The sequence below is a fragment of the Tasmannia lanceolata genome, unplaced genomic scaffold (genome assembly GCF_043159265.1).
Source record: "Tasmannia lanceolata isolate RefF3 unplaced genomic scaffold, GAP_Taslan_0.1 ptg000048l, whole genome shotgun sequence".
NCBI classification, from domain to species: domain Eukaryota; kingdom Viridiplantae; phylum Streptophyta; class Magnoliopsida; order Canellales; family Winteraceae; genus Tasmannia; species Tasmannia lanceolata.
This window is the reverse complement of record NW_027518725.1, coordinates 3,177,883-3,202,055: the sequence shown is the minus strand read 5'-3', so window position 1 is coordinate 3,202,055 and position 24,173 is coordinate 3,177,883. Positions and strand designations below refer to the sequence as shown.

Genomic DNA, 24,173 nt, shown 5'->3' with positions numbered 1-24,173 from the left:
TAGGATATTGATCCAATGGACATTGTTCGGATTGCACCACCTCACAATCGTTTTAGATGGCCCCCACTAACGGTGCAGCTTTGGTGAAGTTGGATCGGGTCAAGGCCAACGCTAGCATTCCCTCAACCCTTACCCAACCACCCTCTAAATTTCTCAACCCTAACCCAATCCATCTAACCCAAAATCGGGTCGGTTGGTTTGGGTTCACCTTGGGCCAATCAGAAAAATACAATGGTCCAACGAAAATCAAGATAACATTAGAGGACAGAGGTTAGGTCAGGTTGCCAAGGCCTCAACACTTACCCAACCCGAGCCAAAATCGGGTTTAACCCGTCGTGTTCGGGTTGAGCCCGACCCAAGTTGCGCCCGTATATGGGTCCCACAGAAATAATCTTGGGTCTTAGGATTAGGGATGCAAATGAACCGAGCCGGATCACGAACATGTTTGGGTTTGGCTCATTAAAAGCTCGGCTCGGGCTCGTTCGTTTACTAAACGAGCCGAACCCGAGCCCAAAAATTAGGCTCGTCAAATAAACGAGCCGACTCGAGCTTTGTATAGCTTGCCTTGGACAAGCTCGTGAACTTTTTAGGCTCGGTTCATAAAGCCGAGCCGAGCCGAGCTTTAAATGTCGGATTATGTTCGTTATATTACTATATATAATATATATTATTTAATGGTATTTATTTGATGTGTTTACTAAACGAGCTAAACTGGAAACCAACCAAGCTCGAGCTTGGCTCGGTTCGGCTCACTCCGTTTGGTTGCCGGAATTTTTTTGGTTCTTGGGATTTCTGTGGAACAAAAAACTCCCTGGGAGATTGGTGGAAAAAAAACTCCTTGGAAGTATGATTGCTTGAACTGTTGGGAAGAAAAAAAAACTCCCTGGAAGATTGGGAAAAAAAAAATGCTTTGTTTGGTTACTTGAACTGTTGGGAGATTGGCAAAAAAAAAATTCTTCTGCAAGCTTATTTCTGATTTTTGGGAGTTTTTTTTTTTTTTCTAGGGTAGTGTTTCGTGCGGGGTTATTTTGGTTCCTGGGATTATTTTGGACCCAGTAACCAAACGTGGGTTTCCTGCGGAAATTCCACAAAAGTCCCAAGAACCAAAAAAATTCCGGCAACCAAATGGAGCATAAAAGCTCGGCTCAAGCTCGTTCGTTTACTAAACGAGCCGAGCTTGGGCTTTGTTAAATATTGGCGAGCCGAACACGAGCCCATAGTAAAAAGCTCGTCACGAACACGAGCCGACGCTCAAACTAAGCGAGCCGGGCACGAATACCCCAAAGTTTGGCTCGGCTGGTTTGCAGCCCAACTTAGGATATTGACCCAATGAATATCATTTGGATTTTGCCAAGTGACAATAGTTTTAGATGGGCCCCACCCCGAAATCCAGCACATGTAATCTCCGTGGCTCGAGTCAACAACCTTAATAATGTAAGATATGGCCCACCAAGGCCCCACTCACACTCCCAACCGACGCTTATCTTATCTTTTCTTCTCTTACGGGGAATAATATCAACGCCCCTCGCATTTATAATTGCACACCTCCTTTTCTCAAACACTTTTTTATTTACGTGCCCTGAGAGGAGAATGAATATAAAGCCTTTAAATGGAAGGAAAAGTGTTATTATGAAAAGAGAGGGGACTATTATTGAAAGGAGGAGTGCCTCTATCAATTTCTTTTCTGTTTTTTTTTTCTTCTTGTTTAAAATCCCTCCCCGCGCGGCCGCGCTCTTTCTCCTTTTCCCTACCGCACTTAAAAACTGTCATTTATAATATAGAGGAAGTCTAAACTGAAGGGAGCCCTTGCAAAAAAGAGGTGAAAGGGCTCCCCCATTGGCTGCACATCACCTTCAGCCGTTATTAATGCATGATGGTGATGTGTAGCAAATAGGAGAGCCCTTTCATCTCTTTTTTGCAAGGGCTCCCTTCAGTTTAGACTTCCTCTTATGATTTATAATGTTTCAGTCAAATTGAAAAACTAATGCATAGATTATGAAATTTAAACTATCATTAGAACTAAAATGAATTTGGTTTAATGTGTAAAATAGGAATGGAATTAAGCAAAGGAGAAATTCGTGGGAAGATGGCGTTTACAGGACGACTTGTCCGATTCCTCCAGGAAAAAACTTCACCTACATTCTTAACATGAAGGATCAGATTGGTAGCTTCTTCTACTTCCCTTCTCTCGCCTTTCATAAGGCGGCCGGAGGGTCCGGAGGGATCAGAATCCTTAGCCAGCCAAAGATTCCAGTGCCTTTTCCGAACCCCGCCGGAGACTTCACCGTCCTCATCGGAGATTGGTACAAGGCTAATCACAGAGTAATCTCTAATCTCCCTCCCCCCATTACTAATACTACTACTAAACTTCATTATGTGCTAATTCCCTTTCAATATAATCAATTATCTAGTAGGGTTGGATCTTGTTATGGGTCCAATTGTTAGATGATCTGGACCGTCAATTTGTGAGGCCCTACTTGGTTTTCATCTACACAGAATGTTGGTGTATAATCTATGAAAGGAAATTTGACTATGTTTCAGACCTTGAAAACTACTCTGGACCATGGCAAAAGCCAAAAGGCCTCTCTTTCCCGATGGCATCCTCATCAACGGTCGTGGTCCAAGGAGTGCACACTTCACAGTTGAGCAAAGGTATATCCTCATATCCATAGTGTTCACATATACCAAACTTTCAGTATATAAGCGGTTTTTTTGGAATATAAGCGAGCTTGAGAGCCAAGAATCTCCACAGTCCACCCACAGCCGATTGGGTCAAGATGAAATCCTGACCGTGTAGTGACCATCCCCGAAAAGATCGCTCATTGGATGATTATAATATACGATTGGATAGACGGTTAGGATCATCTAATCCACTCGAATGCAATGTTTGTTGCATGGCCCATCCAAGCTTGGGCCCATCAACACCGTCTATTGATCGGGCCATTAATTTTACAAATGGCTATATGTTTGATGATGGGGAACTTTTATTTGAAGGCCGGACTAAGTATCAATCTGATCTTCTCGATCAAGGGCTGCAAAAGAAATTAGACCTTGAAAGAGCACCCTTGGATCATAGGGCTAGGATTGTTTGGTCAGAATCGGACAGTCCGTCATGAAATGGATGGACCCAGGATGGGCCATACTCTACCAATGGGCCTTGTCTTGGGTCACTTCCATTGGAGCCCACCAGTAATAAACTTCGTTTCTTTCTTGTGATCAGGCAAAACATACAGGTTTCGGATCTCAAATGTGGGCCTACAAAACTCCCTCAACTTCCGGATCCAAGCCCACGGGATTACACTGGTTGAAGTGGAGGGCACACACACTCAACAAATCACTTACTACTCCCTCGACGTTCACGTGGGCCAATCATATTCTGTGCTAGTGACAGCCAACCAACCGGGTCGATCGTCGTTTCATCCTGTTTCACCACGCCTGTGCTTACCACCACCGGCATTCTTCACTACAGCAATTCTGCTGGGCTGGTCTCGGGCCCGCTCCCAGTTGGGCCTACCATTGAAATTGGTTTGTCTCTCTACCAGGCCCGTTCCATCAGGTAAAGCCCTGTTCCTGTGATATGTTTTGAAGAAATTTAACGTAGCTAATGGGCCGCCCATCAAGGTATTGGAATCCAAAATTAATTCTAGATATGGGATGGGCCCATGAATAGCCCATCGAAGGGTTATACCCTAAAGAATCATGTTAATTAGTTTTGAGGATTGATCCAATCAAACCATTTATAGTTTTAATCATTTGAATGCTAATGCCAATCATTCATATTGGATACGTGGACGTTGTGATTTCCATCTGGATTGTCCTTTAATAAATGGGCCTCATCATGGATTCATTAGGCCCTGTTCGTTTCAGAATGTGGTCACCTCTATTAGGCCCAAACCGAGTCCAATAATTAGTTTGGAAAATTTTTTGTTCCGATCAGACAATCCGATTATCCGACCTTGACTTGTAATAGCCCTAAACCCCGAAATTTTAAACCCCTAAAACCCTTGAGCAAAAATTCTAGAGCCCAAACACATAGTCTCGAACGTCAATGCAATTATATTTAACAACTTGTTAATGCATTATGTTTAGAGGAAAGTGAAGCTACACACTTGTGTAGCTAACTTAGCTACACCGACGGCTTAAAATACAGTGGGCCTCACATTGTTTGGGTGATGCAAACCATTCATTTGAGGGGCACTCACATAGATAGGTTGTGCCCAAAAAAACGGGCTCTATAGGATCATCCCAACCCTACGATTTGTAGAGGCAAAAATGGACATGTAAAAACCTCCACAAATTTGTCCATTTTTGCCTCCACAGTTTGAAAGGTTGGGATGATCCTATGGAGCTGATTTTTTGGGCAGACCCTATCAATGTGAGGGCCTATCAAATGAATGGTTTGGATCACCCAAACAATGTGGGCCCACTGTATTTTAAGCCATCGGTGTAGCTAAGTTAGCTACACAAGTGTGTAGCTTCACTTTCCTGATAATATAATGCATTAACAAGTAGTTAAATATAATTGCATTGACGTTCGAGACTATGTGTTAGTTAAGGACGGACCTGACCCTATCAAAAGTAACACATGGTAGTTAGGGTCGTACCAAACCATATCGCCAAAAATAATTGTCCATTATGGTCATGATAGTCCTTTGAATTATCATCCTACTAGTGCTTGCACAAATCGATCATTTCCTTAAAAAAATATATAAATCCTCAACTTTTATTTGTGAATGCCAGGACTAACCTCACAGCCTGTGGGCAGAGACCAAACCCACAAGGCTCATACCATTATGGGCTCATCAAGCCCACCCGGACCATCAAGCTTTCCAATTCCGCCTGTCTAATCAATGGCAAGCACCGATATGCCGTCAATAGCGTCTCCTTTGTTTCGACCGATACACCCCTAAAACTTGCCGACTACTTCAACATCGGAGGTGTTTTCCGCCTCAGAAGCATCTCCGACAATCCCACCGGCGGCCGGCAATACCTTGACACCTCCGTCATGGCAGCCGATTTTCGAGCCTTTGTTGAGATCGTGTTTGAAAACCATGAAAACATAATCCAGAGCTGGCACTTTGATGGCTACTCGTTCTTTGTTGTTGGGTAAAGCTTTTCAACTCAAGGTTATTTTAATTTAATCTTATTTGCAAATTGGACATTAAGGGCCTCAACTAGGGTAACCTGACAGGTTCAACCTGATTTCGGCTTGGGTTAGGTTGCCATATCCTTGGGTTGGGCAAAGCAACCCAATTTAATTCGAGATTGGGTTAGGGTTAAGGGCTTGGGCAACCTGACCCGACCTGACCCCAACCCCTCCTATGGTTTTATTGTCATTTTAAAAAGGCTATTGATATTGGCACTACCATGTTTTAATGATTGCACAAACTTAGCTTGCCTTTCGGCTTAAGAAAGCTTGTTGGGAACTCTAATAACCTTTGAAAGCTGTTTATACAATAAAAGATAAGATGAGTTAGTGCAGTTATTTTTCCCCTAGCCAGCCTGAACCTAACCAGAGTCAATTCAGCTCGATTTGAAAAAAGGAGGCTAGAATCAGATTAGGGTTGAGTTATTATCTAAACTACCAAACTGTTCTTGAACATCTTACATAAATTTCTTAACATTGGTGGTCTTAGGAAGAGATGACTTGATGCTTTGAGCTATATGGCTATGAGTAATAAGCTTAAGCGGTTTGATCTTTCCCAACCTAGTCCTAGTTGCACCCTTAAACCCGTGTGGGAGGATGAGTTTTTGCCCAGTTTTTTTAATTAAGCCATGGAAATTCAATTGGCGTGATTCTCATTCTCCTGTGTCTGCCCGTTTTGTCCTCTCTTTGAGTGGAAGAATGAGAAACACTGCGGAACAGGCCCTACAACTTCTTGATCATCTTTCCATGCAAAATTTTCACATATTACAGGATGGACGGAGGACAGTGGACGCCCACTAGTAGGAAACAGTATAACCTCAAAGACGCAGTAGCGCGCTGCACCACCCAAGTGAGTAAATTGACTTGATTATCCTTTGATCTCGACCGTTCAAACTGTACACATTCCCATTGAATTTGATCTTGATCATTGAAAAGACCACCCCAAACCCAAGAAATTGTACCAAATCATTAATCTTAACTACTTGATCTGTGAGTTGTTTTCTTTTGGATCATTCTTGAAGGTATATCCCAAGTCATGGACATCAATTTACGTGGAACTTACTGTCCGAGTTTTGGGCGCGCCAGTACCTTGGCCAACAATTTTATATGCGCGTGTATTCGCCTGCAAAGTCTACCAGAGACGAGTACCCCATCCCGCCAAATGCTCGGCTCTGCGGCAAGGCTTCCGGCTGTCGCACTCGTCGCCTCTAATCCATATTAGAGGGGATATAATTAGAGGAAAAAACACACTTATGTAATTTGTGATCCCTTCATATTTCATTGTGGGTGCTGTCTTAACACCAAAGAGACAGATGAGCTAGAAGAAAGAACTTAACAAAGCTTGGAATATTAGATGATTAGTGGTAAATGATCCTTATCTTGGCGTAACATTTATTTAGAAGGAAACCCAATTCAGATTAAGCCATTCTCTTTCTATTACCATTGTTAAGTATATAATAAACGGAGTTGGCCAAGGTAGAAGAGTTCAAATTATCTACTTGGCGCGTTGGCGTAGAATAAAATGTGCATGTTTTAATTATTTCTCACTTATTCTTCTTCCTACAGAGTTAATAAACATGAATGAGATTAAAGATTTTGCTTATATTAATTGTAACATTTTCCATGTTTCTTAAACATGAATTATAAGTCGTGTTGAGAAATTCTGTCAGGCAAATCTGATCCGATCGTATACAAACGGATGGAAAAGTAAAAATAAACACAAGCCACAAGACAAGGACCGAGATTTTAGGTGGTTCGGCGAAGATACGTACATCCATGGGTGAGAATACGATCTTCCACTACGAGAAAACAAAAACCAAGGATTACAATGGATTAATACAAAACCCGCAAACTCACAACCCTTTCTTTGTCCTATCAACCAATACCGTATGCAAGAGAAAACCGAGAAAAACCCAAGATAAAAATCCTACTCAGACCAGGCTCACTTTGTGGAATACAGAGACAACAGTGTGCATCTGCTACAACTTCTTTAGAACAAAAGGATTAGAGCGTTAGGATCATCTTATGGAGATGATTTAACATATCCAAACTAATGAACGGTTTGGATCATCCTATGAAGTGGGCCCCACTGCACTTTTTTGAAAAATAATGAACTTTACGCCCACACACTATATAAAATCTGCTCAATTCAGTATATGTTAAACGAGGATTTGCTCAATTCCGTCGGGCAAATCTCATATTAGATTTTACCTAAGACCTTGGGATTAGTTTGAAAGACACTATTGTCCTAGATTTATTAAGAATTCTATTAAACCCTAAACCCCAGCTAAGCCCAGGAGAGCTATTACTTTGAAAGACACTATCTTCCTAGAAATGACTGAAAGCATCTCTGAGGAGGCTCAGATCACCACCATCACCACCTCCTCTCTCTCATTGCCTCGCCCCGCACTCAAGGATTTGCTCTCAGTTGGGGTTTGTTTCTTTCACAATTTTTCAAACCCTATGCACGCCTTCTGTTTGTGAAAATGCCCCAAAGAGAATTACCACCTTTTCTCATCTTTCTCATACATAATATTCTGTTTCAAACACTGTACATTCCTTCTGTTTGTGAAAATGCCCCAAAGAGAATTTACCCGCTTTTTTATCATCTTTCGTACGTGCAATTTTGTTTCAAAAAGTATGCACACCTTCTGTTTGTGAAAATGCCCCAAAGAGGTTTTACCATTCTTTCTCATCTTTCATACATACTATTTTGTTTCTTGTAATCAGTTCCTTATTTTCTGCATTAGCAGGTATGCATTCAATGCATCTTCCGATTGTTTGGAATTCATGGGAATGCTTATTCTTCTTCATTGCTCTCAACTTCGATTTTGAATTCGCTTCTTGAAGAACCAGAAAGTTGCGGGAATTCAAATGGGTTGGTTTTTTGCAGTGTCTGTTTGGGCATATTGCAACTTGCTTATGATCAGGAGGGAGAGAAGTGCAAATCTAGTGAGAAAAGAACTGAAATTGATGACTTTGTGATACCGATTGCCGAATTAGTGAAAAGAGAGGGCTACCAAATTGATGGATTTTCTATAGAAATTTCTATACCGCCTATTATCTTGGCAAATGAACGTGCTATCAAGTAATGCGCCTTCTCCTTGATAATCATTTTACTCCATTTTGGTTGAAGCTAGTAAATTAGACTACTTTGTGATCATGAAACTATTCAATAGTTCTTGTTGCCGCCGATTCTCTAGCTGTTGGGAAATTTTGTTACATCTCATTTTGTTGTCTTCTTTTTTACCCCTAATTCTGGAATATAATCAAGTGTGTGGACTCCTTTCTGTTGGGGCCATTGAAAGCAAATGCTGTTTGTGCCGGTTAGCCTGCAGGGAACTATTTTTGTCCCTTCATGTTCCACTCTATTGTTTTGTTTCTTTTTCTTTTTTCTTTAACTGCATCCTTTTCTAATTTCATTATCTGCGGCTATGATGTAGATTGTTTTAATTTTAAACTGATTTTAAGCCACTTTTTTTTTTGAATGGTGGAAAATTTTCATTAAAGAATGAAAGACCGAGGTGGTCAAACCAAAAAAATACAGAGACAGCCTTACAAAGCAAAAGACATAAAATCAAAGAAAAAAGAGAAGGCTCAAGGGGGAAGATAGTCAAACATCTCGAGACCCGACTTCAGAACTCCCTCTCTCGCTAATCTATCCACCACGAAATTGGCCGCTCCTCGGATATGGATGCAAGCAATCAAAGAGTCTCCCACAATATCCTGAATCTCATAAAAAAAACTGCGGGAAACTCCAAGGGGGGAGAAGAGAACCTCGAAGCCAACGGATGACATTGAATGAGTCTCCCTCCAAAATCACCCGATCCAATGTAGATCTGTCCAAACTCTTGATTCCCTGATAAGCTGCTCGAACCTCTGCCTCAGAAGCATCTGCCACCTCACATGGCCCATCAAAGGCCCAGACTTTAAGACACTTCTAATCTATTTTCATTATCAAGCAGTCTAATATCGTTTAGATGGTGCTTATGCAAGTGATTCAGACCTTTCATCTAGTAGGGTTCATTATGAGTGGTGTATAGCCCAACTTTCCATATCAAGCTGTCTACCTTGAGAGCTAGTTTTGGTATACACACTACTATGTGGTTGCCAATGTAATATGCTTTATATTTTAGTATTTATAAAATACTAAATTGTACCCTCTACCTTGCTGTGTAGTATTAGATGGAACAATAGTTAAGTACTTGAGATAACTCCTTTTCATTTTTCTAAAGTGTTACTTACAAAAACAAGATTTACAACATTGGCATTCCAAGGTTACTATTTCATCTTGATGGGCATTGTCCTAGGAAGACCCGTCAAACAGTGGTACCACTGACATTGATTTAGCAGCTAAAGGAACTACATGTTTTAGTACCAGATTTGCAAATCTATTGTCTCAAGAAAAATATTGATTGTCGAAATATGTGATTCACAAATCCATCAATGCTTAGTCATGATTTTGGAGGAAGCCTAGAGCCACAATGTCATGGGACAAAAGGGGTTGCATCTTTATGTTCAGAAAATTCATTGTTGTTACAGTATTGAATTTTTCAAACTTTCCAATTCTAGGATTTAGTCAGTATGTGGAACTAAGAAAAATCTCATTTGGTCTATTCATGTAATTTAGTCATGCTGATGGCACTATTTCTGATTGAGATGCTCAAATTTCAAAATATTAGGAATCTGTGATTTCAAATTTGGTTTAAAAATTGAGTGCTCACACCTACTGCTTACAGTCATATTGTAATTTAGATTTAGTTTTCTCTTCTGATGGCATAGTTTATAATTAACTTAGGGAAAATTAAAATGTTAGCAGTGTCTGGCTGCACAAAATTTATAGTCTTCCACTTTTGTAGGTTGTATATGCAAAGGAAATATGGGTCCGAAGATTGGTTCCAAAAGAAGTTTCTTAATGGACATATATCTGTGAAGGACGCCTTAAAGCTGTCAATAACAGACTCACTTGAGACCTTGTTGGTAATTGAGATTCTCCTCCTTTTTTTATTAGTTCATTATATTGCATGCGGAATATTATTTGTTTTTTGAATATTTAGTTTTCCGTGTTCTGTATATTTCCTCTATGACTTTTGTCGTAGTGCAGGCTACTAAGTCTGATGTCAGCTCTTTCCGGATTCGTCTGACATACACTCATACTGAAGCGTCATTTAAGCTGCAGAATTTTCTAGGAAAAGATCATAGTTCGAAGAGAAGGAAAACAGGCATGTTAGTTTTTGTTTGTAAATCAATCTTGTTTAACACTGACTTCAATTCCATTTGTTTTACAATTGTACAGATCTAAGGGGTGACATCAAAATGCTCTAATTACATCATTAGGTTGTTCTATTCATTGTTCTTGTATCACATTTGAACAGACATATGGCCCTAATTGGCTAGACTGTGGCTTATGGCTAGAAGGTCACATTTAATATGAGCCGTTTTGCTAATTAAATCATTAGGTTGTGCTATTCATTGTTCTTGCCACAGCTCACCTTCGGAGTCGTTTTGATCTGTCAACAAATCGCTTTCTGAGGCATCTTGTTTTACGCTGTGTTGCATTAGGGTTCTTTCTCTTCCCCTGGAAAAGAGATGAACTTTTCCCCACTTTTCACTATCAAACTTGTTAAAGTATAAAAGATTAATAACGCTTTTCTCCAACAGCTTAAGCTTTTGGGGTAACTGGTTAGTTTCACATGGTATCAGAGCAAATGCTTGGGTTTAAACCTCCTTGATAGCAAAATCCACATGCAATGGCCAAACCCAAAAGAGGGGCTGCATGTGCCACATGTAGGCCAACCCAAAGAAAGAGGGGCCACACGTGAGGGGGAGTGTTAAAGTATAAGATATTAATGACGCCTTTCTCCAACAGCTTAAGCTTTTGGAGTAACTGGTAGTTTCACAAAACTGATATTAATGGGTTACTTGATGTCTAATGATGCCTTCGATTTGTGGGTGAGTAAATCATCAGTCATATGGTGATTTACTTCTTGTGATGTGTAATATGGTAGTCATTAGGAATCCTAGTGATGAGAATGTCTAAAGGAAGGTTGTTATTTGCACTTTGTAGTTTGATGAGGAGCTTATCAATATAGAATGCTCTCATTAATATGGTCGGAAATTGCTGAAAAGAAAGTCACTTTTATGATCTTTTCTAAAAGACAGTTCTTGGGAACCATGAGAGAGAGAGAGAGAGAGAGAGAGAGAGAGAGAGAGAGAGAGAGAGAGAGAGAGAGAGAGAGAGAGAGAGAGAGTTATTGGGCCCCACTTCTGCCTCATTTACTTGAAAATGGGTTTTTACCATTTGAATGTAAAAGTAACTTTCTGCTTATGTAGAAATACGAAAGATCTTAAATCTATTGATTATAAATAGTTGCCTTCCCAGCATGACATTGACTTTGTTAGTTACAACAGGCACGGAATACAGTGTGAACAACATTGATGATTCCAATGTTCAAATTGGCACGGTATATACTGAACATTCGAACAGTGAATCCGATGCAGCCATTTATAGGACTCTTGATGGTTTACAAGATCATGTATTCTGTGAACGCTTCAAATTGCCACCGGAGAAGGTAAGTTTTTGTTATCGGCATACTGCATCTATTTGAGTTCAGGATTATGTAATTTGCTTCTTCTAACTATTCATTTGATTTTGGCTATCTTACCAGGCCTACAAACCATGCAACTTGGCATATCATTGCTTTAGAGCTCCTATTTATATTAGTGGAAGATATTTAAAGGTATTGCTATTTATATTAGTTTTTTCACTTACTGTTGGCAATGTATGCAGCATCCTGCTGAATGAAACTCAAGATTTTTTTCTCTGATAATACTATTAGAAATAAGTCAATTTCTTTTACTTGTCTCGCGGTTTTTTGGATTACCTTTCATTAGTGGTATTTTAGTCTTTTAATCTCTACATGTTTACAAGTCATTGTATCTCACATTTTACAATTAATGGGTAAAAATTCTCATGAGCTGTAACCTTTGCATTATCTTTGACAGAAATGGATGTGTTCCTTTCTCTTCTACCAATGAAGTCCCTAGCATATAGACAGAGACTTGTCAAGATTCTTTATCTGAGCTAGTAACTCGAAAACATATGGGCTATGTGCTGATTTTTCGTCTCTCAGAGGTTTACCCATGTTTGCATTTGATAAAAATTCACTCTTGTACTCATTTTCCAATCCAATTCCTTGCGTCCCATATGCTAATTCTCGGATTCTCTATTTGGAACTCCTTTGATGGGTATCTCCCACCATGCCAACTTGCATCCACAATACTTCACAGCTACTAGCTTGGCCTTCTCTTCTAATAGCTCCATTCACTCAAAGGATTGCTTAATTCCATTCAACCAATCTAAGAATTCCTTGGCATGTGTCTTATTGTCAATTACTAGATGTCCACTTTATCTAGGGCTCATTGTCACAAATTATGGGTGAATCATCTGCATTTTCCTAATTTTCACCTTCTAATGGAAGGTGCATGTGAAAATTGAACCGATTTATGTGTTTGTGTCGGGAATAATTTGGCACCCAATTAACATTCCATACTATCAGCAAATGCTGAATTTGAGCCAGATTAGTAAGTTTTGTATGGGCGGCGGAATTAGAGGTTGACTTGCGGAGGTTAAGCAATGAAATTCATGCAGTTTCCTTACTCTTAAATCCTCAATTCGCCAACAATGTTTTAAAATTTCCTTTATAACTCTGAATCTCTCGATGGTGTTCTTGTCGGGGATCTTGAAGATCACTGTAAAATTTCCTCTCTCAATCCACTAATACCAATCTGTGGTAGATTTGTGAAGAATAGAGATGAATATTCTGTGTCTTTTAAATACAGGGCAGCATGAATGCTGAAATTTATTGCTGCTGACCATGAATGGGCCCTCTGCTGATGTCAGCATGATAATATAATGATGTCCAATCACGCCGCCCTCTCCCCTCCCCTCCTCTTCACACACGCACACACAACCAACTTCATTCTTGTTTAGACATTCAGCTATCTTTATTTCTCACTACTCTGTTAAGCATGGGGAGGTGTTTAAGGTCCTGGTTGGCCGTCCTTGATTGCGTCAGATGGATATGATAATATATATAGGCACATTTTGTTTGCTCTATTTTTATTATTAGACCCTGCATGCACAATGATAAGTAACGGCCGAGAATGAAGATCGCCTGATTCCCTCCAAGGAAAATTCCTGGGCAAATGCATGTTTAGTCACTAGCAACCTTTAAAAAAAAAAAAGATAACCATGATTTTATTCCAGAAAGCCAAACCGGCCACGGGGACAAGATGTCCCCATTACATAAGTCATACCGGTTACAACATTAAGAGGAAATCAGAACCTGGAGAGAAAGGTATTCTAGGCCGCATAGTCTCCTAAAAAAATATCTTCGCGGTCCACCCCAACCTTTGCCAATTCGTCCGCCATGCAATTCGCCGATCTTCGCATATGGGTAACTTGGGGCCGAATGAGGGCGATAAGGTCCTGAATTTCATCGATATTGACTAGCAAGGCGCCATGGACCACCATTTTTGTTCTTTGCCCAAGCAATAGTATTTGCCGAATCACCTTCCACGATTAGGGGACCGAGATTGTGTTGTTCAAACCATTTTAATCCGAAAAGGAGCGCTGTATCCTCAGCCTCATATGCATCACATACCCCAGCCGGTCCAGAATATGACATGATAAAATTCCCTGTATGATCCCGTATCACTTCACCAATAACCGCCTTTCCAGGGTTTCCTTTTGAACTCCCATCAAAATTCAGTTTAAACCACACCTCAGGTGGTGGACTAGCAACCTTGGCGGTTCAAGCTTGGTAGCGCGTGTCCTAAATTAATCCTGTCCTAAATTCATCCTCTATATCTATAGGATTGATTTTTATTTATTTTTGAATGTTATAGCTATAGGACTGATGCTTATATAAATTGTTTATTTGGAACAATATCTGCAAGACAATCTTCAGAATGTCTTGTTATGTAGTGGTTCCAATTTGTGTTGTTTATTATTATTATTTTTCTTTTCACTTTTGGTCGTATCATAATCTATACGGAGTTAATGATTAAAAAAAAATGAACTCCATATCTCGCTAGCATTTGAACCATTGCTCCGTTTGGTTGCCGGAAATTTTTTGGTCGTTGGGATTTTTGTGGAACAAAAAACTTCCTGGGAGATTGGTGGGAAAAAAAACTCCTGGAAGTATCCCGGTAAAATAAAAATCCCATGTTTGGTTGACCAGACTATGGTGGGAAAAAAGCTTTGTTTGGTTGCTTGAACTGTTGGGAAGAAAAAAAAATTCTTGTAAAAGCTTATTTTTGGTTCCTGGGAGTTTTTTTTTCCTTCCTGGGGTTTCGTGCGGGGTTATTTTGGTTCCTGGGATTATTTTGGGCCCACCAACCAAACGTGGGTTTCCTGCGGAAATTCCACAAAAGTCCCAAGAATCAAAAAAATTCCGGCAACCAAACGTAGCATAAAATTTCAACCGCAAATTATTTTAGCATTTAGGTACAACATGCAATTGACAATTCATGCAATTTCTTTTTTGTGCCACAGTATTCAAGAAATGTGAGTCAAACACGCTGGATAATTGATGATGAAAGAATGGGAGAAGCATCTGTTGAAGTACTTCATCTTGTTTACAGTGGTTCTTTTCACCCAAAATGAGTTTATGTGAAAAATCTAAGTATCTAACATCACTTTTATGATTGCGTTTGTATTATGCTGAATTTGGCTGATCAGTAGCTTATTGTATAGGAGATAATAGGGAGCAAAGTTCTTCTCATATGTAGAGGTGACAACTACAAGTTCCATGCTGCCGGTAGAGAAGATATTGACGTATAGACCTTTTTTTTTCCTTTTTGAATGGTGATGTCTAAACTTGATTCCTTGCTTGAATGTTGATTTAATGTATCTACTTCATTTATGATTGAACGACCTTGTCACTCAGGTCCGAATGTTGGGTTCTGGTCGCCCTTTTCTCATTGAAGTTCCAAATGCACGCTGTGTTCCTTCTTTAGTTGACATCCAAGAAATAGAAGATAAGATAAATGACTCGGAAGACCGATTTGTAAGTTAGTGATATGATCTGAAAATCTTTTGACTTGAGGTTGAACTTCGTTAAAGGTTTTGTTACTTTAGTTGTCTGACTTGGAAACTATCCATGCCATGCCACCTCAACTGCGTTCTTCCACTCAGGTTAGAGTAATAAACCTCAAGGTGGCTGGGAATCAAGTATGGACCCTGATGCGTGAAGGAGAGGCAGAGAAACAGGTTCTGTTTACAATTTAAAACCATGACATCATTCTTATTACTGGTTCATCCATCATAGTATATTTCAATGTTTAAAATTTCGGTTTTGGTTTCAGTTTCAGACATAGCCGAAACCGAAATTTCGGCTTAAATTACTGAAATTTCAACCTAAATTACCTAAATTTAGGCAATTTCGGCCGAAATTTTGGGAAATTTTTTTTAAAATTACATTTTCTGGCCGAAATTTCAGTATTTCAGCTGAAATTTAAAACCATGCTATATTTAACATGAGCTATACTAGATACGAGATACATGATTTATCAGAAGCATAGGTTTGGTATGACATTAAATAGGTGCATTTTCACGCAGAAGCAATATGCTGCACTAGTGTGGATTTCTAGGCCATTCAAGGAGGAAGACCTGGAGAGTATATCTTCACTTAAGGACATGGTGAGATTTCATGCTAGAATTCCCATTCTGATCTGTCTAGAATTTAGATCTTCTAAAATTGTACAGCTTAGATAATGATGGTACCATTAATTTTCAATTCGTTGGATCAGCTTAATATAATATGTTCTTGAAGTCCAATCTTTGTTTGCTCAGGATATTTTTCAAAGAACTCCGGTTAGGGTGCTTCATCGTAGAAGTCCATTAGAACGCAAACGAATAATACATTGGTAGGGGCCATTCTCAATTATTTCTTTAGTGTGTCAGTGTGTCTCTGTTCCAGACAGCAGCTCATTATAACTTGTTTCTGTTACTAGGATGACAGTTGAGAGAGTTGTTGGAAGCTGTCAGTATTTTCTATTGCATCTATGTACTCAGGTATTTACATTTCTTTTATCTTTGTTGGATAGCAATAATCTAATTTGTACACAGTTTTTCTCTAAGCTTCTGATTGCCCAATATTTACTGCTATGGATTCTTCTATTGAAAGGTTATGTTAGTCTAAAATCTTTCAAATCTTAGAATTACCTGAAATAATCATGAAAAACTTCCATTTAAAAAAAATAAAAATTCTGAAAACTTTATGAGAATAAACTTTGTGTACTGATGCTTGTCAGTTTGATATGTTGTGCTACATTGCAATAGTACATTCAACAAGATTGAATTTGGTAAGAAGTGCTTCCAGGAATTTTTAAATTTATAAAAAGAAAAACATTTGACATTACTTGGTTCAATATTTTCTTTCAACACATATGGTTATCTCATGAAAGAAAAAATGATAGCGTTGAATATTGGAACATTCTATACCTGTATCTTGTGTGCAGCCATCTCTAGCAGCAATGGCATAGCTTACAATACAACTTTAAAAGTGTAAAGTTGTATTGTAAGTTAGTTGGATCTTGAATTATTTCAACTAGTTGTTAACTATATTAAGAAACAACAATTGATTGATTAATTGACAACAAATATACATAATACTTGCTTCATTGATGCGGATGGGGTGTGACTGTCTCTAGCTAGTTTATTGATGTTTTGCTCACATCCATTGATATGGTTACATTTTGTGCAAAAACTGAGAAACTGGGAGTCGGCAACTTGTTGTTTTTCCAAGAGAAAAGGGGTGATTAAAGTCCATTGGTCTCACTAGAACAACAAGCTTCAGAGACTAAATGCAGGCTTCATTGGTCTCACCAGAATAGAAACTGACAACAAAAGGTTGTTTGTGACAGATGAGTGGCAGTCACTTCCTATGTTATTTGTATACCACATCTGGGCAATTCCTTCAACTCATTTAACTGTCCAAAAAGATGTCATAAACATTATTTTAGCTGGTGCAGCTCTAGTAGATATATTTGCTATATGAATAAATTCCATCCAGGAGGTAGAAAGAACACGTACTAAACTCAACCATGTGTGTATAGAGCTATTGAGGCCAACTTGATTGTACTCATAGCTTTTTGGGATTTATGATTATTCTCTTAAAATTTGTTTACTAATATATCTTGGAAATTTCCATCTGAAGTCCAGTTTAAAGATGTTGCTTATTTTTTTTTTATGAGAACTCTAATGGTATCCCCACATACAGGCTGGAACATATATTAAGGAGTTTGTACATGGAGATCTTGGACGCACTCATCCTAGGTAGGATAAGTGTAACCATGTAAATTTTTTTAAGTTTGGATGTCTGCATATTTGATAGTTTCGTCTTCATTGACACCAACCTTGTGTCCTATTGTTTATTTTATTTTTATCTTTGATGAAATTTCAGTTAGTCTCACTATGTTAAATTCTTGACATTATGATTTTTTTTTGGCAGCATTGGTTCAATTTTAGGATGCAGAGCAGAGATCCTGCAACTTGATGTTACTGATGTGAAGATGGACAACTTTAACTAAATACCCGGTCAACACAGCTTTGGCGTGCTTGGTTTCCCCGCAGAGCCTGACACGAGATCTTAAAGCTCCATACACCGCAAGGTCTTTAGGTCTTCAACCTCTCTTTCTATGATTCAGTTATGACCTGTAATGGTTGTTTACTTGCAATGATAGTCCCAGAATGAAAACAGTCTGATTCGAAGCACCGATGTTGTGAAGCAGGTAAGCAAAGTACAAAATATTATGAGAATTTCTTTGAACAACTTGATGAACATAACAAATGTACAAAGTTAATTGGCATTATTATACATGAAGGTGACTCCATTTTTATTTGAGTTTGACAGTTTCAGATTTGATTAAACATACATTAATGATCTGAAGTGCTTCACAGTCTGTTTTTGGATCCATTAGAAATAATATAGCACTGTCTACCCTGAATATGTTGAAGATGATACTGTCAGAGTAGAGAGATAACAACTGGCCAAGAGTTTTATTAGCCAATATATGCTATAAACCCAGCTGAAATATCTCTGATTTATCAGTTCCAGACTGATAAAACTCAAATTCAGAAAGTAATCATCAGGGTCGGCATCCATTGTTCCCAGCAACAATGGCAATTGGCTTATTTTTCATTTTGGTTCTATTTCTTTAGACGTCTAAAGAAACAGAACGATTCCTGGATTTGTTGGCCCCGTATTCTCCTTTTAAACTAGGAAGAAGAAAACAAAAGGTTCTCATTCCGATATAAATTGGATTTAAGGGGTTTTGGTCATGGGCCGATATGGTCAAGAAGTCTGTACATGTTTCCATAAAACTATATAGATCAGAAGGTTAGGATCATCGTATGGAGTCATGGAGATGATGTTTTGGGGCACAATGATACGATCGGAGAAGAAGATATCAAGCCTGCAAGAAAGCAGTCCCTCGTCTGGGAGGACTCCCTCTATGCTGTAAGCATGTTTTGGAGAAAAGATAATATTTTTTTTACCCCTTTCTGAATGCTGATTACAACTTATTAGGAAACAGGAGGAAATCTGGAGCTATCCAATTCCAACACCTAATAGACTCCAAACAAAATATCCTAACTATAAAAGACTCCTACCAATTTCAAATACCCTACATCATAAACATCCTACGAATAAGGAAATAACCAACAATAAAGCAAATAAATGATGTAAGTGCGTATATGCACGTATGACACAACCTATTTATGTTGCGGCTCTACAAATGAACGGTTTGGGACCTTCGGGTCATCCTGTGAAGTGATCCGTGCAGTACTATTTGAAAAATAAGGGCCCGTTTGGATGCCGAGAAGATTTTGATTTGGATTTCTCACATTTGCAACCCTTTTTGCACTGTAATTTGGATCGGATCTGGCAGTTTACTTCACCCTCTTTGCTCCTCAACCTCTCCCCTCCACTAGGAAGTACCTCCTTCCTTCTCTGTCTCGCTCTACATGAGCTGCCGGATCTATTCAATTTGTAGTCAGAACTCAATTCCAAATCCAAATAGAAAATGGGATGTATCCAAACGGGCCCTAATGGTTCATAGGCCATTCATCATATAAATTAATCCTCCATTGAGGACTTTCCCCTCTATGATTAGAGGGCAGGGATCAAAATGTATAGATCAAAGGTGGGGCCACCCATGCAATATTTCATCAAGTAGGTTCTCTTCCCTTCTTTTTTAACCTCAGAGTTCCTACACACAGATGTACGGTCGTGATGCTTTATCCAGGAAGCAATCTTCGTGCTTAAATGGGACCCACAACAAATAAAACCCAATTGATATCGGCACAGCTATATTTTGATAATTGACACAGAAAAGACAAGCTGAGTTCGTACATTATCCAAACATGGTAGTGCCAATATCAATAGCATGGACAAATTAGGATATCTCCATTCAACTTTTCCCCTCAATCAGAGAGAGAGAGAGAGAGAGAGAGATGGTGTTTCTGTTCTGGACACGGCCATCTCTACAAGACCAGAAAGCCTGTATTGACAAGTAAGAGAAACTCCAACCCATCTCAGTCTTAGCTAAAAAAGAGAATCCTCATAAAATGATTCTTTATTTTTAATTTTTGGGTTATCTTTGCTGTCTTTAATACAGGTCTGGACCCTTCAACTACGACTTCAAACACCATGGCTTATCTTCAGACCTTTTCTCTTCCATCCAACAAAACCAAGACCTCTCAAAAGACGGATTTTTCATCAACCACGCTCGCATTCTTCTCGGCTCTGGCCAAAACACCTATGAAAAGGGCAAAACAGCTATTCAAACTTGGAAGTTAAGAAAAATTGAACAACACCCATTAATTTTCCCATTTTGATGTTTATGGGTTTTTTTGGGTTTTTAATTTTGAGTTGAATTTGCAGGCATTTTGGGTTGAAATGGGCTTTTGTTGATCCCAAGACCAAAATTGAGAAAGGTACCAAATTCTGCGTCTGTCTCAAAGAGATTCTCCCTTGGGTGGTGTTACCTCTCCAGGTAGCGTACGTTAGAGACAATAGCAGGGTGGCGCACGTTAGCGACAACAGCAGAGAAAGCAAGCTAAAGGCCTCCTTTGGATTCGGCAGTGGTACCCTTCAAGGCCATTTGTTGGTTAGTCTCTGCTTTCATTCTTATCTCTGTCTTTTTCTTTTCTTTTTTTAAATTCTTTTCCGAATTTGATTTTTCCCAAACGCTTCATGGGTCTTTCTTCTTTTATTGTTTTTCAATGGAGTTTTGAATTTCTGTTTATGTCGCTCTAAAGTTCAGTTGTTAAGATGGGTTTCTATTCTTGAACTAAACTGAGAGTACCCAAATGTTCTTTGAAGATCACCCAAAACCAGTGCATAACATTGTGCAGAAAAGTCGGATCAGATAACACAATCAAAGACAAACTAGAAGCAACCACGAAATCACAAGCAAGTAATGTGATCCGTTGGCTTAGTGGATCCTTGTAGAGATGGAGGCGTCCTCGGGATCTTTTATAGGCATGTGAGGAGGTCTGCAAATAGTGTAGCTGATAAGCTTGCTATGGATGGCGTCTCTAAAGAGGGCTTGGAGGTGTTTGATATCCTTCTGCCCTGAATTTGGCCTTTACACTGGAGAAGTGGATGCTATATAACTTTGGATTGTATATATATATATATGAGTTAAGTGAAGCTACACATACGTGTAGCTAACTTAGCTACACCGACGGCTTAAAATACAGTGGGCCCATATTATTTGGGTGATCCAAACCATTCATTTGATAGAACCTCACATTGATAGGGTGTGCTATATATTTTATATATATATATATATATATATATATATATATATATATATTTATTTATTTATTTTATTTTTTCCTTCTGTAATTATTGGACCATCTCGGTTTTCTCTTATTAATGAATTGCTTTGCCATTAAAAAATAAAAATAAAAAAATACAAAGAGAACCATAGTTTGAAACTCCCCCGCGTCATCGTGGAATCCCCTTAGTTGACTCCCTTTTACTTTGGTTGCGTTCCGTGTTTTGCCCTCCAGAGCCAATAAAAACTCCTTTGACTTTTCCTCCCGAATTATGACTGCATCAACCAAGTACTCAGCTGTTGACCGAGCACTCGACCGAATCATGCTGAGTCGACTATTCTTCAGCCGCGTTTTGACCCGCATCCGCATTTTGAAACGCTGAAGAGAGCACACAAATTTATGTGGTTCTGCATAATGGCCTACATCGACATGTGAGATCACTTCTTCCGCTACTGGAGAAAAGATAACAAGATTACAAAAGGGATCAACACAATCCCATACACCCGTAACCCTTCATTTGCTCTTCCATGGAGACACTTGTCTCTCAAACCCCTTTCTCTATATAAAAAAGAAAACCCCAAAGGAAACCCACAAGAGAGAAATTCACTCATCTTTCCTTCTTCTCCACACAAGTGGAAAATTCCTAACAACACTTTTTTCTTCTTCTTCTTCACCTTTCCCAAGAGATGAACGAAAGCCGGGCAAATCCGATCTGATCGTGCACAAATTAACGAAAAAATAACATAAATGCAAGCCACAAGATGAACACCAAGATTTACGTGGTTCAGCCAAGCCTACAACCACAAGCGAGAAACCCTGCTCAAATCAGCAAGAGGTCTGTGAAACATACCGTCTTTTAGGCAATGTGGAGAGCTTGGGTAACCCTGCTCGAATTGGTGAAGTTAATTCGACTCAGCCCCTGGGTAAGTCTAGCTTTTTAAAATGAATGAAAACCTTTAAAAATATGAGAAATCCAGCCTTTTACAGTCTTTTTGTGACAGCCAATCAAATTTGCTGGCTGAGTAATTGGGCTGTCTCTTTTAGTTGCAGAACCTAGTCCAGGTTTTTTATTTCATGGTCTGTAATCAAGGTTTGTATGTAATTCTATTTTATTTCCATTCAAACAAAAATTTATATTACGTTAATTTCATTGATTATTCATGCTCGTTGGTCAAAATTTCTTCCTATGACTTTTTATTGCATTTAATTCCATTTGTTCAGAGACACGTTAGACATTAGTAGATGTTTATTATCCATGGCTCCAGTCCTTTGTGTTTTTTTTTCCTTCTCTCTCCAATACGGTTTGCTCATGCCAATTTGCTAAACAGTGAACCAAAATCTCTTACTCTATATCTGTTGAAAGCAGGCTGGGGAAGAGCGGTTTTCAATTGAATGGGATGAGAACAACCAGGTCTGGTACGAAATCCTTTCCTTCTCAAAGCCTGCACACTTTCTATCATTTATTGGGTACCCATATGTACTGCTCAGCCAAAAATATTTTGCTCATCAATCCATGCAGTCAGTCCGGAAACATGTCACTGCTCAACAACCCAAGATGTAATTGAACCAGGAATATGCTTGTATTAGAAATCTTTTATCACAGAATGAATATATAAATTATGTTGGAGTGTTTGGGGTAACCCTTGGATGTTCTATTACACCCATCCACCTACTACTGTTAAATCTTACTGAAGCTTCAATATGCAATCCTTGTCATTTCATCAACTCTGTGGATTCGAAACTTGACAAGGAATTACCAGATATCCTCTGCAACTGGGATGCTGTTCATTTCCAACTCCTTGTGTCTCTCTACAACCCAGCTTCACCATAGAAACCGTTCTCATTGTTTTGTCCCTCTCTTTCCGTCTGCAACTTTACCCAGTGCTCTGGCTAACAACTTCAGAATCTCTCAAAATTGGACGGCACAAAAGACCCAGTTCAGTTTTATATGCCAATAGCATATTCATTGTTGGTCTGCTAGATGATCCTCCATGTCATAAGTATCTTTCAAGCTGTGGTCCATCAGTTTTTCAGATAGTTCAGGGTTGAGTAAAGACCACGTCTCCCAAAAAATCATCTTTAGGAAGAGGAAGGATATACTATGAATGAGAGTCAAAGAAGGTCAAATTGAGATGGAAATCACCTCCCCCACACATTATCAAACTGAAGTTTGAGGTTTGTTCCCTCATTCTTATATCTTAATCTGGTCTGATAGGCCACATAGATTCAACGGAGGCAGAAGTAAGAGCACTTCTTACAAGCACACAATTGTTTATATCAGAATTAGGAGGTAGACTTTAAATTGAAGGCGACTCATCAAACGTTCTATCTTGGATACAAGGTAATGAGGAATGCCCATTGGGCTAGGTCAGTTCATTAATGAGATTAAAGACCAAATGTGAGGTATGATTTGAGGGATACTGTCATATCTCAAGAAGTGCCACCGGGCTAGCCGATAAGCTAGCAAAGGCAGTAGGAAGAGTGGTTTTTTATTTTTTCTCCTTTTTTTCTTAATACAGTTACCTTTTCAGAATGAAAAAAGAAAAAGAAAAAAGAGAGAGTAAAGACCAAGGCTGCAGGGCAATAGATGTAGAAACCTAAAACTTGAGCTTGTGGTTGCTTAGGTTGAGAAACTTGAGCTTGTTTGGGGTGGTAATGTACCATGGCTGCTCTGAGATCTGACAACTGAGGAAGAGATAACTATCATGACTGGGTGAACCATTCTCGGAAGTCAATGAAAGAAGTGAGAATTACTTGAGCTTCACATCAGTGAGGAAGATATTGGAAGATTTTGATATATCTGCAGATGATTGAAATAGAGCAAGTTATGTCATGAGATTTACAGAAACTTAATCTTATCTTACTGCAAATTTAATGTTGCTTTGATTTGGTCATAGGTATGTTAGCGTTGGAAATAACTCTCTGATCTTGTCAAGATTTTTGTATCATTGCCTTCCTACTTTCTAACCATCCATCACATGTCCAGGATAAGAATCTGGAAGATTTTTTTTTTTTGCATGGCCTATCCAAGGATTATTTGTGTCTTGTCACCCCCTACAAATAGACAATAAAAAAGGAAAGATTGACTAACAGTGTGCAATTCTTTGAACAATTGCAAGCCGCTTATTCCTATGTAGAACATTAAGGCCTCTTTTGGAAGGCATTAAGATGGAT

The 24,173-nt window shown here is 39.0% G+C and overlaps 2 protein-coding genes and 1 pseudogene across 3 annotated transcripts; all 3 read left to right on the top strand.

The window, feature by feature from the left end:
• The first annotated feature begins 15 nt into the window (after window positions 1-15).
• On the top strand, window positions 16-6,486 carry LOC143864456 (L-ascorbate oxidase homolog; annotated as a pseudogene).
• A 548-nt stretch (window positions 6,487-7,034) lies between these two features.
• On the top strand, window positions 7,035-18,112 carry LOC143864478 (Pseudouridine synthase family protein). Its single transcript, XM_077375401.1, has 15 exons — window positions 7,035-7,579; window positions 7,900-8,234; window positions 10,006-10,126; window positions 10,251-10,368; window positions 11,558-11,718; window positions 11,815-11,886; window positions 14,706-14,774; window positions 14,907-14,987; window positions 15,100-15,219; window positions 15,348-15,422; window positions 15,771-15,851; window positions 16,005-16,078; window positions 16,166-16,226; window positions 17,434-17,489; window positions 17,665-18,112. Exons 1-15 carry the CDS (start codon window positions 7,481-7,483, stop codon window positions 17,741-17,743), a joined length of 1,602 nt encoding a protein of 533 aa, XP_077231516.1. The 5' UTR covers window positions 7,035-7,480; the 3' UTR covers window positions 17,744-18,112.
• A 1,473-nt stretch (window positions 18,113-19,585) lies between these two features.
• On the top strand, window positions 19,586-22,639 carry LOC143864481 (outer envelope protein). 2 transcript variants are annotated; one of them, XM_077375406.1, is made up of 4 exons: window positions 19,586-19,726; window positions 19,832-20,008; window positions 20,098-20,323; window positions 22,366-22,639. In XM_077375406.1, the coding sequence occupies exons 1-4, from the start codon at window positions 19,668-19,670 to the stop codon at window positions 22,558-22,560; spliced, it is 657 nt and encodes a 218-aa protein (XP_077231521.1). In that variant the 5' UTR covers window positions 19,586-19,667; the 3' UTR covers window positions 22,561-22,639. The 2 variants fall into 2 exon arrangements, with proteins under 2 accessions (XP_077231521.1, XP_077231522.1); XM_077375407.1 differs by lacking the exon at window positions 22,366-22,639 and adding an exon at window positions 20,539-20,978.
• Window positions 22,640-24,173: the final 1,534 nt, after the last annotated feature.

Coding starts and splice junctions, on each gene's coding strand:
- LOC143864478 (XM_077375401.1), top strand. CDS start 7,481: ATGACTGAAAGCATCTCTGAGGAGGCTCAGATCACCACCATCACCACC. Junction 14,775..14,906: donor TGGGAGAAGCATCTGTTGAA/GTACTTCATCTT, acceptor CTTATTGTATAG/GAGATAATAGGGAGCAAAGT. Junction 17,490..17,664: donor CTTGGACGCACTCATCCTAG/GTAGGATAAGTG, acceptor TTTTTTTGGCAG/CATTGGTTCAATTTTAGGAT.
- LOC143864481 (XM_077375406.1), top strand. CDS start 19,668: ATGGTGTTTCTGTTCTGGACACGGCCATCTCTACAAGACCAGAAAGCC. Junction 19,727..19,831: donor CAGAAAGCCTGTATTGACAA/GTAAGAGAAACT, acceptor TCTTTAATACAG/GTCTGGACCCTTCAACTACG. Junction 20,324..22,365: donor CCCTTCAAGGCCATTTGTTG/GTTAGTCTCTGC, acceptor TGTTGAAAGCAG/GCTGGGGAAGAGCGGTTTTC.